The following is a 13,721-nucleotide window of genomic DNA, read 5'->3' on the forward strand; positions in this document are numbered from 1 at the left end:
CTAGAGAATGGATAGAAGCAGCCTCTTAGCTGTCTCTGCACAGAGTCAGCCTAGTGTTGGGGCATCCTGGACCCTCTGAACGTCGCTGGTTTGCAGCCTGGGCGGCCTTCCCTTTTGCCCAGTGGGGAGAGGCTGAGACTTCTGTAATTTCAACACCTTGGTGTTGGATGTGACCTAAGCACCTGCCTGATGCCCTGCCCTGGCCCACGGTCGGCCTGCTGCTGTCAGCTCAGCATGAGCCTCAGAGTTCATGAGGGCCTCAGAGGACCAGGGGGCTTCCCTGGAGGAAAACCCAGATCAGGAGACCAAAGGCAGCATCAACATTTGTGACTCACAGAGACCAGGCATGGGGCTTCTCCCACATCCACGTTTTACTGCTGGGACACTGATGAGGACTCGTGCTCACTGCCACACAGCGCAATAGCAGAGCCAGGACTCAGAGCTCAGCCCGGCCCACCCAAGCCCACACTCGAAACCACTCGACAAGGCTGCACCATGATCAGCAGGCAGGGCCTGTACTGAGTGCCAAGCCCTGAGGCCACGGAAAGAGAGGGGGTAGGAGGGTGCAATTTCACAGAAAGATGGAGGTACGCCTTTGTCGGCTGAGCTGAAGGCTGAGACGATGTCTCGAGGGAGCAAAATGGTGGCACCCAGGGAGCTGCAACCATGGGAAACATGGGGTCTCCTTTGGCCAGAAACAGAGTAAGCCAACAATTCCTGAGAAACCTTCACCAAAAACAGAATCTCTCTTGATATTTGGGTCCAAGAAACAGTCATGATTCTGACCTAAAAGGTTCCTGGCCGGGAGCGGTGGCTCACGCCTGTAATCCCAGCACTTTAGGAGGCCAAGGCAGGCAGATCACTTGAGGCCAGGAGTTCGAGACCAGCCTGGCCAATATGTCAAAACCCTGTCTCTACTAAAACTACAAAAATTAGCTAGGTGTGATGGTGCACACCTGTAGTCCCAGCTGGCTGAGAGGCTGAGGCACGAGAATCACTTGAACCTGGGATGCAGAGGCTGCAGTGAGCCGAAATCCCACTACTGCATTCCAGCTTGGGTGACAGAGTGAGACTCTGCCTCAAAAAAAAAAAAAAAAAAAAAAAAAAAAAAAAAAAAGATTCCTGTAACCTGAGGGTCCTAGGGACTACTAGTTACTAGTAACTAATTAATCCCTTGATTGATGCCTCTCCGTAAAGGTTAGAGCTTTATTTACTGATAGAAGCCTTGCAGTTTCTTGAATTTGAAAATTTCCTGTTAAGATATATGCACAAAGTTTTTGATACTCTTCCTTCAAGATGGGAAGCCTACATGTGAGCCCAGGAGTTCAAGATTACAGTGAGCCATGATTGCACCACTGCACTCCAGTGTGGGCAACAGAGCAAAACCTTGTCTCTTAAAAAAAAAATCGTAAAGGCTCATTAACACTTTTCCCTTTGAAAGTGAGCTAGATAGATTTTATGACTCACTAATAAACAGAGTGTGGCAGAGTTGCTGGTGCAGCTTCTGAGACCAGGTCATAAGGGGCCTGGCAGCTCCCTCCTTGCTCCCCATCAGATCCCTTGCTCGGGGGCAAGATAGCTGCCCTGTGCAGAGAGCCACACGGAGAGTCACCAAAGTCTCCTGTCAATGGCCAGCAATGGAGGCCTCCTGCCAACAGCCACGACTCACATCTCAAAAGCGTCTCCTCCAGCCCAGGCCAAGTCCTCTGATGCTGGTCTCATTGGGCTGAGATCTTGACTGCAACAGCGAGAACCACCCAGCTAAGCCACTTCCAAGTTCTTGACCCACAGAAACAAGTGAGATAATAAGTAAATAAATGTCATTGTTGAGCTGGGCACAGTGGCTCACACCTGTAATTCTAGTGCTTCGAGAGGCTAAGGCAGAAAGATCACTTGAGCTCAGGAGTTTGAGAACAGCTCAACCTACGGAGACCCCATCTCCAACAACAATAACAACAACAAATTAGCTGGCTGTGGCAGCACATGCCTGTGATCCCAGCTACCTAGGAGGCTGAGGTGGGAGGATCTCTTAAGCCCAAGGGTTCCAGGCTGCAGTGAGCTAGGATCTCACCACTGCACTCCAACCTGGGCGACAGAGTGAGACCGTGTCTCTAAAAAATTTAAAATAAGTAATTAAAATTAAAAATGATATTGTTTGAAGCTGCTAGTTTTGGGGGATGGTTTGTCATGGAGCAGGAATAACAAATTTCCTAACAGAGACTCACACTCCATCAGAGCATAGGGGCTACGCACATATGTCTGTGGCAGATTCTCGCAGTCCTCCACGCTACCCACTGAGCTGTCACAGGGAGCGCTGTGGCAGGCTTGTATGTTTACCAGTAACCATTGGAGCCCTGACAATAATCACTAGCAGGTTGGAAGGAGTACAAGGGTCCCCAGGCATGGAGCCAGCTGAAGGGGCATTCATGGGTGCAGAGATACAGGGGTCAGGGGAGTGCATACTTGTTCAGGCCCTGGGGTGGGGGTGAGAGGATAGGGTGCAGGGGCCCAGATAGTCAAAAGGCAAGGAGGTGCTGGGAGGGGCACCGCTTGTGGCCCAGGCTCCAAGTCCCCCATGCATGCCTATTGTCCCATCAGACTTCCCTTACAAAATACAAATTTAAAGATAAAATTGTTATGAATTTTAAGACAGCAGCCACAGAGCTTACAACCCCAGGCACAGGGCCCTTCTGAGCAGGGAGTCCCCTGCAGCTACCCCAGCCCCATGCCCACAAAGCCAGGCCTAGATGCATAGAGAGGCAGAGGGGGCAGTCATCCTACAAGGTTTCAAAAAATAGGAGAATCGAACATTTATGAATAGACTTCACATCTTCCACTCTCCTTTAGCCTTTTTTCTATAAGAGCTTCTTTGGGATTGTTCAAATGGCCTGCAACACGTTAAAAATGTCTTCTTTTGGGAAATTCTACTAATGTCCTCTCTCTCAACTTCTGGCAAAAAAAGAAAATCATTCCATTGACCTTAATTTGCACTCCCCACAGCAAAAAATGTCCCGTAATTTCACACTGTTTCCACTGGGTGGCGAATGCTGTCCCTGAGAGGAAAAATGAATGGTAAAAGTTCCAAAGCGCCTCGAAGCGTGAGCTCTGGGAGTCCAAGTTTAACTTCTCCGAATGAACCCCTGCCCCCTCACGGCCCCTGCCGTGGGTATTTGCCACATCTTCCCATCATCTGTGCTATTACCTGTGTTAAAACACACACACACACACACACACGTATACACTTAAAAAAAGAGAAGACTTTATTTCCTGTAAAAGATTCCAGCCTACAAGGTGGCCATCTGCAGGCTGGGAAGTGTGCCAATGGCCAAGCACTTTGAAAGAGGAGGGGTTGGGGCAGGAGCTTTATGCTGACCAGTCTGGCTAAACATACATATTCAACAGGCTACAGGAGGAGCTATGAATATTCATGAAGGCACTGTGCCTCCTGTCTGTAATCCTAGCATTTTGGGAGGCTGAGGCAGGAGGATTGCTTGAGCCCAGGAGTTAGAGACCAGTCTGAGCAACATAGTGAGATTCCATCTCTACCAAAAATACAAAATTAGCTGGGGTAATGGTACGTGCCTGTGGTCCCAGCTACTCAGAAGGCTGAGGTGGGAGGATCACTTGAACCCAGGAGGTTGAGGCTGCAGTGAGCCATGATTGAGTCACTGTACTCCAGCCTGGGTGAGAGAGCCTGTCTCAAAAACAAAAGTCATGGCCAGGCGCAGTGGCTCACTCCTGTAATCCCAGCACTTTGGGAGGCAGAGGCGGGCAGATCACAAGATCAGGAGTTCAAGACCAGCCTGGCCAACATGGTGAAACCCCATCTACTAAAAATAAAAAAATTAGCTGGGTGTGGTGGCATGCGCCTGTAGTCCCAGCTACTCGGGAGGCTGAGACAGAAGAATCGCTTGAACCCGGGAGGCGGAGGTTGCAGTGAGCCAAGATCATGTCACTGCACTCCAGCCTGGCAACAGAACGAGACTCCGTCTCGAAAAAAAAAAAAGAATAGTCATTAAGGTGTTCCTAACACATCCACATTGAACAAACACTTAGTCATTAAGGTGTTCCTAAGAAATTCATATATGACCCATGTTTGCTCTGGGGTGGAGACTGAACATATAAACATATTACAGTTAGGCCCTATACGTCAAAAGGCTTTTCAGGACACAAAGGCACTCTGTGCACAACCTCTGTAAACAGTCTGGGGCGGACCATGGTCAGTGGTCTTCTTATCTGAAGAAAGTTATTGAAATCAGTCTCTTGCAGCTATGGCTGGTGGAACAGGAGTTGGGGGTCAGTCACATCTGGTGGAACTGCAAATTGTTTCAGTATTGCTTATCTCAAGGCCAGTGTTTGTTTAGCTGCTAGAGAAAAAGAAAAGCCTTGTGGCAGTGAGAACAGAGTTCATTCTTTAAGTGTGGAGTGCCTGACTTAACCCTTGCCTGGCATGGCCTTAGGTCCTGTTTATAATTTAGCGTCTTATTTGCCACAAAGAGCCCATCATGTCAGTCTTACTATCTCTATTTTGTCTTACTATCTCTATTTTAACAGTAATGCTGGTCAGTTGTATCTGAAGCACAAAAAGGAGGAGGTATAACGAGGCCTCTGACCTCCTGTCCTGTCGTGGCTGGGAGCTCAGTTTTAAAGTTTTTCTGGGGTTCCCTTGGCCATAAAGGGGTCCAGTCAGTTTGGCAGGGGCTTATAATTTTATTTTTAGTTTACACTTAATATTTTTCTTAGAATCAGTTCTCTTTTCAAATGCACATAAATGTATTTTAAGAAAGAAAGTTTATATGCTCGAATTTCAGAAACCAGTCTCACCTGTCATACGCACAAACTAACATCACAATAAGTTCATAGCAAATAAAGCATCATCATTCATTTCTGACCAGATACAGCCATTGAGCTGAAGGGTCAGACAGCAAGGCTGAGAGGCAGGTCGAAGTCCCACGGTTAGGGCTGTCAGCTGGGGAGGGGTATCACTGTGCCAAGCTAGACTGTGTTTAATCCTTTTAATCACAAGAGACAAAAATCCTCGGACACGAGAGGGTATGTAAAAGGGTGTGAGGCCCCCCCTTTCTTTTCTTTCTTTTTTTTTCTTTTTTTTTTTTTTAAACCGGAGTCTTGCTCTGTTGCCCAGGCTGGAGTGCAGTGGTACAATCTCGGCTCACTGCAACCTGAGCCTCCCGGGTTCAAGCGATTCTCCTGCCTCAGCCTCCCAAGTAGCTGGGATTACAGGCGTGTGACACCACGCCCAGATAAATTTTGTATTTTTAGTAGAGAGGGGGTTTCACCATGTCGGCCAGGCTGGTCTTGAACTCCTGGCCTCAAGTGATCTGCCCACCTCGGCCTCCCAAAGTTCTGGGATTACAGGCGTGAGCCATCACGCCTGGCTGTCAGGCCCCCTTTCTTCCCTGACAGTGTGCCAGTGGCCCCTGCCCATGGTGACTTCCACAGTGCCAACTGTGGCCAGACCCCCAGCAAAGCACCTGCCAGGCTTATCTCATTCTTTCCTCACAGCAGTCTGGGAGGTGGGGTCTTTGATTTTCCCCATTCTGCAGATGAGGAAACTGAGGCAGAGATAGGCTGAGACTATTGCCCAAGGTCACAGAGCAAGTAAGTAGCGAAACCAAGTTGCAGAGTGAGGCAGACTGCTCCACAATCTGGCTCAGAACAGCCCGGGTGACGGAGACCTGCATCTGCAAAGATCCAGCAAGCAGAGGCTCTGCTCCAAGGGGGCCCAATAGCGGCAGGCAGGGTTACCCATTTCCTTCTGGTCACACACAGGCTAAAAATGCTACCTAATAATCACTGCCTCTTAATCCCCTCTGCTTCCCATGAGAAGGAAAAATTGTCTTGGGGGATATTGAAAGATCCCAGCCTCCAAAGTAAGCTTGCCTAAGCAGTTTCCCTTATAATACTGAGAGGTGACAGCATGCTGGCAGACCTCACAGCCCTCGCTCGCTCTGGGCGCCTCCTCTGCCTGGGCTCCCACTTTGGTGGCACTTGAGGAGCCCTTCAGCCCACCGCTCCACTGTGGGAGCCCCTTTCTGGGCTGGCCAAGACTCGAGCCAGCTCCCTCAGCTTGCTGGGAGATGTGGAGGTAGAGGTGCGAGTGGGAACAGGGGCTGCACACGGCGCTTGTGAGCTAGCTGGAGTTCTGGGTGGGCATGGGGTTGGCGGGCCCCGCACTCGGAGCAGCCGGCCGGCCCTGCCAGCCCTGGGCAATGAGGGGCTTAGCACCCGGGCCAGCGGCTGCCGAGGGGATACTGGGTCCCCCAGCAGTGCCAGCCCACCAGCGCTGCGCTCGATTTCTCGCCAGGCCTTAGCTGCCTTCCCGTGGGGCAGGGCTCGGGACCTGCAGCCCACCATGCCTGAGCCTCCCACCCTCTCCATGGGCTCCTGTGCAGCCCAAGCCTCCTCAACGAGTGCCACCCCCTGCTCCACAGTGCCCAGTCCCATCAACCAACCAAGGGCTGAGGAGTGCGGGCCCACGGCATGGGACTGGCAGGCAGCTCCACTTGCAGCCCCTGGATCCTGCAGTGCGGGATCCACTGGGTGAAGCCAGCTGGGCTCCTGAGTCTGGTGGGGACGTGGACAACCTTTATGTCTAGCTCAGGGATCGTAAATACACCAATCTGCACTCTGTATCTAGCTCAAGATTTGTAAACACACCAATCAGCACCCTGTGTCTAGCTCAGGGTTTGTGAATGCACCAATCCACACTCTGTATCTAGCTACTCTGGTGGGGACTTGGAGAACCTTTGTGTCTATCTCACGGATTGTAAACGCACCAATCAGCACCCTGTCAAAACAGATCACTTGGCTCTACCAATCAGCAGGATGTGGGTGGCGCCAGAGAAGAGAATAAAAGCAGGCTGCCCGAGCCAGCAGTGGCAACCTGCTCGGGTCCCCTTCCATGCTGTGGAAGCTTTGTTCTTTCGCTCTTTGCAATAAATCTTGCTACTGCTCACTCTTTGGGTCCACATTGCTTTTATGAGCTGTAACACTCACCACGAAGGTCTGCAGCTTCACTTCTGAGCCAGCAAGACCATGAACCCACCAGAAGGAAGAAGCTCCGAACACATCCGACCATCAGAAGGAACAAACTCCAGACGCGCCACCTTAAGAGCTGTAACACTCACCGTGAGGGTCTGCGGCTTCATTCTTGAAGTCAGTGAGACCAAGAACCCACCAATTCTGGACACAATACAATTACCAAACTGAGGCTGTTTCCTTCAGCTCACGGTACAAGAAAGGAGTGGCTGTCTCCCTCATGTTTCTCGTTATTTGTGTCATAGGCATGTATCACCTGAAATTGCCTGAGAGGCTCAACCAACTTTTAGTCACAAGATCTGCGAACACTTCCCTAGTGGGTGCTGAGGTTCTCCAAAGAGCTACTGGGCCCATGTGCAGACAGATAAGCAAACGGCTGGTTGAGTGCGTCGGGGAGGGCTTTCTGTAAGAGGTTATGCCCCTGGTGAATCTTAAAGGATGCAGCGTGCCAGGCAAAATTCCACAGGGCTCCAGAAAGAGGGCAGTGCAGAGGCAAAAGCACAGAGACAGAAGTTGGCGTGTGGGTGGGGAGTGAGGGACATGGCTAGCCTACCACGAAGCTTCAGATCAGGAAGAAATGAGAGGTGAGGCTGGACAGGGTGGCAGAGGGTGTCCTGAAGACAGCAGGGAGCCATGAAAGACATGGAGCAGGAGTGTGGTGAGATTAAATCTGTATAGCAGAGGCAGAGGCCAGCATCAAGGAGACAGCAGTCTTGGCAAGACACAGATAAGGCTAACACTAGAGAAAAGACAGCCAGCAAGGCTGATGAGTATGTATTACATAATGCCCAGGGGCCAGGCAGAGGTGCTGGGGAGGGAAGAGTTAATGGGACAGTCTCTGCCCTCTTGAGTCTCACATCAATGGGAGGAGACATTTAATAAACACATAAAAATGTAAAAGTAAGATCATTTCAGATCCTGATCAATGCTAAGGAAGATATGAAATGGAATATTATGGTACAGAAGGATGGAGCTGTGCCTTGGCAAGGGAGGCCTTTGAGGAGGGGTCATCTGAATTGAATGAGAATGACCATCAGGAGGAAGCCATGTGGGGCTCTGGGGGAAGGGCACTCCAGGCAGAGGGAACAGCAAGTGCAAAGGCCCTGAGGCAGGAAAGTGCTGGAGTGTTTGAGCAACAGAAAGAAAATCGGTATGGCTGGACATTGATGAGCAAAGTAGACAGTGGGTGACGGGGTCAAGAAATAGGCAGGGGCCAAGCTACAGAGGGGCCTGTACCTTCCTGACCACAGGAGCACGGGTTTTCTTTTATTTGCAATGGGAAGCCAAGAAGGTGAACGAAGACCAGAGCAGTAGCAGTACAGGGAGAAGTGGCTAAGTTCTTAATAGATCCTGGTGGCTGAAATGACAGGAATTACTGATGGGTTGGACAGCAAGTAGAAGTGATTCTTCAGAGGAGTTTTATGGAAGAGAGAAGCAGAAAAATCAGATGGTAATTGGAGAAGGAGGTGGAATTAAGGAAGGATTTTTCAAAACGGCAGGATTATAGGTTGCTTTTTTTTTTTTTTTTTTTTTTGAGACGGAATTTTGCTCTTGTTGCCCAGCCTGGAGTGCAATGATGTGATCTCGGCTCACCACAGCCTCCGCTTCCTGGGTTCAAGTGATTCTTTTGCCTCAGCCTCCGAAGTAGCTGGGATTACAGGCATGCGCCACCATGCCCAGCTAATTTTGTATTTTTAGTAGAGATGGTGTTTCTCCATGTTGGTCAGGCTGGTCTCGAACCCCTGACCTAAAGTGATCCGCCTGCCTCAGCCTCCCAAAGTGCTGGGATTGCAGGTGTGAGCGACCGCACCTGGTCTGGCTGCTCCTAACCTGATGGAATGACCCAGTGAAGGAGAAATTGATCATGCAGAGGAAGGGGCACCTGATGGGGCAATGTCCTGGAAGGGTGGAGAGGGGAGAACTCACAGCACAAGAGCGGGGCTTGGCCTTCGCCTTGGTTCCTATTGCTGCTGTCACAAGAGGCTTAATGCAGCACACATTTATTTTCTCACTCTTCATCACACAGCTCCTGTGGGTTCTCTTATTCCAGCCCTCCTGAGGTAGATCAGCAGGACCTGTTTTCTGAGCACCTGTCAGGACCTCTGGTCACCACCCTGCTGATGGCAGCAGGATCTGGTTGAAACAAGGTGTAGTGAAGAAGCTGCCAGACGCCAGAAACCAGCAGATGGGGACGAAAGCAACCGCTAGTTGCCCTCACAGCTCACTAACATAGACACTCCCCTGGCACCATGGTAGTTTACAAATGCCATGGCATGCCATGGCAACAACCTGAAAGTTACGGGGTTCTGGAAACTCACCACCCATTTTCTAGAAAGTTCTAAATAACCTGCCCCTGAATTTGCATGTAATGAATAGTGGCTGTAAGTGCAGTTGCCAACAGCCCACACACTACTGCTCTGGGCACACTGCCTGTGGGGTAGCCCTGCTCCCAGGGAGCAGCACCTCTACTGTGCACTGCTGCTTCAATAAAGCGGCTTTCTTCACCACTGGCTCTTTGACTTCTTTCCTGGCCAAAGCCAAGAGCCCTCAGGGGCTAAGCCCTGATTTGGGGGCTCACCTGCCCTGCATCACTTGTAGGTAGAAATCAAGGTGCTGGCAGGGCTGCATTCCTCTCTGCAGGCTCTAGGAGAATCCACTTGCAGCCTCCACCAGGCTGTTGGCAGATCCAGTTCCTGCATTATCCTGTCCCTCTTGGACAGATGGGTATGTATTTACCCATATGGGTAAATACGCATGGTGGAAAAAGACAGCCTTGCCTGATGTTGGGATGGAGGGAAATTTTTATTTCCTTCTTCCTGTTGATCTGAACATTCTAATTTCCCACAATGAAAATCATTTATTTATTATTTATGTAGTTTTTTTAATTCACAAAACCCATCTATGTTGATGTAGTTTTTTGTTTTAGTTGTACTTACTGAAAATAAGGAAATCTGAGAGGCTCAAGAGGAAGGAGGGCACGGGCCCCACCAGATCTGGTCAGGACATCTGGCCTGGCGGCTGCAGCACCCCCACTCACTCCAGAACCCCTTACCCACCTGCGTGGAGCTCACTGGTAAATGTGTGCAGAGCAGAGGAGGCGGAACATGCCAAGGCTCCACGGGGAGGGAGGGAAGGCCCAGACAGGCTGAGGCTCCTCTCCAGGGTCCAGGCTCCAGTCAGAGTCCCCACTGAGCACACACCAGAGGACCCCCAGCAGCAACCAGGCCCCAGAGCAGGTGTGACTTCAGTGGGGGAACAGCACCTTCCCCACCCTTCTCTGAGCCCAGCATCAGTGGGTGGAGGAAGCAGAACTGGGGCCTGGCAGCCTCTCAGGGCCTCCCAGGAGGGTGAACACCCAAATCCTGCCCCGAGAGCAGAACCAGGCTCTGGGGAGAGAACAGGAGGCCTCCCAAGGAAGGACTCACCCTGCTTGGCCATGCAGGAAGAGGAAGGCTGGCCTGAGAAGGGTGTGAGACCAAAATAAGAACAAGCACACCCCCACCCCCGTAGGGCCGAGGAATATTCTCTAGGGTCCTGCGTGTCAACGAAGTGCGTTTAAAGCCTCCGTCAGCCTTTTGTCTTTGGCTTTTCCTGCCAGGCTTCTGTAACTTCTGTGTTTTTACCCTGTTTTATTTATTTTTTAAGACGGAGTCTCGCTCTGTCTCCCGGGCTGGAGTGCAATGGCATGGTCTCAGCTCACTGCAACCTCTGTCTCCTGGGTTCAAGCGATTCTCCATCCCAAAATACATTTATCTTTTAAAGGAAGCTTTATGTCACTAACATAAATGGAAAATGGTGTCCCTCCCCTAAGTAGAATGTGCTCTAGAAGAAAATGTACTGCAAATGTTAAAGCCATAGGCCAAAATTCTAGCTAGAGATTCACACTTGGTAGAGGCTGTGCTTCCCAGGCCTACAGCTGTTTGTTAGCAAGAGGGATGGGGAAGTGCTAGGCAGGAGCTAAAAACAGCATGGCACCAAGAAGATACTCCGTCCTTGAGTATACAGAAGGAGAGAGGAGAGTTAAAAATGAAGTCATTCTCCCCACCGTGGTGTTCTCCACCGGTGGGAGCTGCCCAGCCCACGCCTCTGTGAGGCAGGCAGGATGGGGTCACTGCTCCCACTTTACAGATGAGGAAAACTGAGATTCAGAGGAACAACCAGCAGAGCCACGTTTCTCAGGGGTCTCCTAGTTCCCCACCTTCTGGGAGCAGGTGAGGGGCCACCTCAGTCCTCCACAGACCCGATTCCAAAGCCCATCGCGGCACTGGCGGCACAGTGGGACCCCCTTCTATAAACTGGGGTTGAGATGTGGTTCTGTGCCCAAGGCGCGGGTCCCTGAGGGCCTCCTGCCTCTGGAAATAGGCCCCAAGGCTGCACTAGGGGGATAAGCCAGGCTATTTCCATCACTTCCTTCCGCCCGCTCCCGCAGCGGCCGCCTCAGCTACATCGCATAGAGTTGCCACCCAGGCATCAGCCAGGACCTTTCAGGCCAGACAGGAGCGCCTGACCAAAGGCTTCACAGGTAAGTGGCCCTCCATATTATCCAGCATGGCCTCCCGCAGGGAGAGAGGAGGTCAGCTTCTGTCCCTTTAACAAGACAGTGTTGGGTGGGACATTCTCTCTGAGACAGCATCTCCTTAGCTGAGTCAAGATGAATGAGTTGATTTGACGCTTATTCACTGGAAACCTGCTGTGGGTGGGGGGAGCTCTGCTCGTGGGGAAGAACCAAACAGAGGGCCATGGTTCCCAAGACCCGGGTGTGAGTCTGGCCTCTGACACTGCACCAGCTAGCCCTGGGCACATTGCTTTCCCTCTCTGGGCCTCAGTTTCCCCAAGTCGGTGTTAGCCTAAATGAGTGATTTTCCAAATGGGGTCCCACTGGGTTCCCCTCCCTGCTCCAGCCAGTGTCCCCATCCTGCTGTCTTCTGCATCTGGGAATCAGGTAACAGCTCACTTAGCTGGCGGGGCTGCTGGGCGCAGCCTGCAGGGCCCTCCAAGGCTCTTTCCTAGTCTCTGGGGACTGTGGTCCTGGGCTGGGACTCATTTAGCAGCCATCTGCTCCTCTCATCCCCAAGCAGGGGATGGGGTCTCTGCTAAGGGCCAGGAAGTCCCTTCCCCTTCCCAAAAACAAACTTACCCCAATCCACAGCCGCCCTCACCGCCCTGCCTTCGATGGTGTCCAGAGACAGTTAGCCAGGCCTGGGCTGGGCACGCTCCACCTTCCCTAGTCACCAGCCGGTTTCCCAGAGGAGAAGGCTGAGACCTGAGAAAGGAGGTGAGTGCACCCCGTCCCATGTCGGGCTCCGCTGCATCCCCAGTGCTTGCCGTCCCTGAGGATGGGTCCAGGCCACCAGGCCCTCCCTCACAGCCCCTCTCTCTGCAGCCAGCCTGTCCCATGCCCACCTGGGGAGCCCTGTTCCTGCTCTGGGCCACAGCAGAGGCCACCAAGGACTGCCCCAGCCCATGCACCTGCCGCGCCCTGGAAACCATGGGGCTGTGGGTGGACTGCAGGGGCCACGGACTCACGGCCCTGCCTGCCCTGCCGGCCCGCACCCGCCACCTCCTGCTGGCCAACAACAGCCTTCAGTCCGTGCCCCCGGGAGCCTTCGACCACCTGCCCCAGCTGCAGACCCTCGATGTGACGCAGAACCCGTGGCACTGTGACTGCAGGCTCACCTATCTGCGCCTCTGGCTGGAGGACCGCACGCCTGAGGCCCTGCTGCAGGTCCGCTGCGCCAGCCCCAGCCTCGCTGCCCATGGCCCGCTGGGCCGGCTGACAGGCTACCAGCTGGGCAGCTGTGGTTGGCAGCTGCAGGCGTCCTGGGTGCGCCCGGGGGTCTTGTGGGATGTGGCCCTGGTGGCCGTGGCCGCGCTGGGCCTGGCTCTTCTGGCTGGCCTGCTGTGTGCCACCACAGAGGCCCTGGATTGAGCCGGACCCCCAGAACCCCTGGGTCCAGGCCAGGGGGCCAGTCCCTCAGGCAGGTCCCCAGACTCCACCAAGCCTGGTCAGCCCAAACCACCAGAAGCCCAAAATAAACTGGCAGCTCGGCTATTTTATATAAGCTCAGAGATTTTTTTTTCCCCTCTCAGCACTTGAGTCTGACTCCTTCTGAAAACCTGGCTCCATTTTGTTGTAACCAGACATCAGTTGGGGCTTCCCTGTTTCTCGAGTTGTTAGTAAAATGGGCTGCCCACCTCCCCAACCCTTCACCCTTAATTGCACAGTCTCTGGACATCCCAAGCCAGGACCTGGGACTCTGGGTCTCATGGCCTCAGCCATCTGCTTCTGGTGTGGGCCACCCTGGACAGCCCAGGCCAGCTTTGCACCGAGGCCCAGCCCTCGCCACATTCCCCAGAAATCTCGCTCTTCCAGCACGGTAGTGAGCAGAGCAGGGTGTCCCAAAGGCCCTTGGAGGGAGGAGAGGAGGGGTTTCCATTCCCACGACAGAAATGGCTTGGCAGGCCCTTTTCCGTCACGGCCTCTGACCACTCCACCTTGGCTGTGAGGCTGCCAGGGCGCACCTGGCCCCGTCCTCTCCTCCATCTTCTCTCTCCTTTTTCCCCTCTCTACTCTTCTCCAGAAACAAGACAAATCCCTCTCTTTCTCATGGAAAACAAGCTCCTACAGGGCTAACATCTGCACCTCCAAACCCTGGGGTCCC

General features: G+C 52.6%; 1 protein-coding gene across 1 annotated transcript; it reads left to right on the top strand.

The window, feature by feature from the left end:
* Positions 1-11,497: 11,497 nt before the first annotated feature.
* GP9 (glycoprotein IX platelet) lies at positions 11,498-13,126 on the top strand. Its single transcript, XM_030801886.1, has 3 exons — positions 11,498-11,581; positions 12,209-12,334; positions 12,443-13,126. The coding sequence occupies exon 3, from the start codon at positions 12,455-12,457 to the stop codon at positions 12,986-12,988; it is 534 nt and encodes a 177-aa protein (XP_030657746.1). The 5' UTR covers positions 11,498-11,581; positions 12,209-12,334; positions 12,443-12,454; the 3' UTR covers positions 12,989-13,126.
* Positions 13,127-13,721: the final 595 nt, after the last annotated feature.

The sequence above is a fragment of the Nomascus leucogenys genome, chromosome 21, assembly GCF_006542625.1.
Source record: "Nomascus leucogenys isolate Asia chromosome 21, Asia_NLE_v1, whole genome shotgun sequence".
Classification (NCBI taxonomy): domain Eukaryota; kingdom Metazoa; phylum Chordata; class Mammalia; order Primates; family Hylobatidae; genus Nomascus; species Nomascus leucogenys.

Coding starts and splice junctions, on each gene's coding strand:
- GP9 (XM_030801886.1), top strand. CDS start 12,455: ATGCCCACCTGGGGAGCCCTGTTCCTGCTCTGGGCCACAGCAGAGGCC.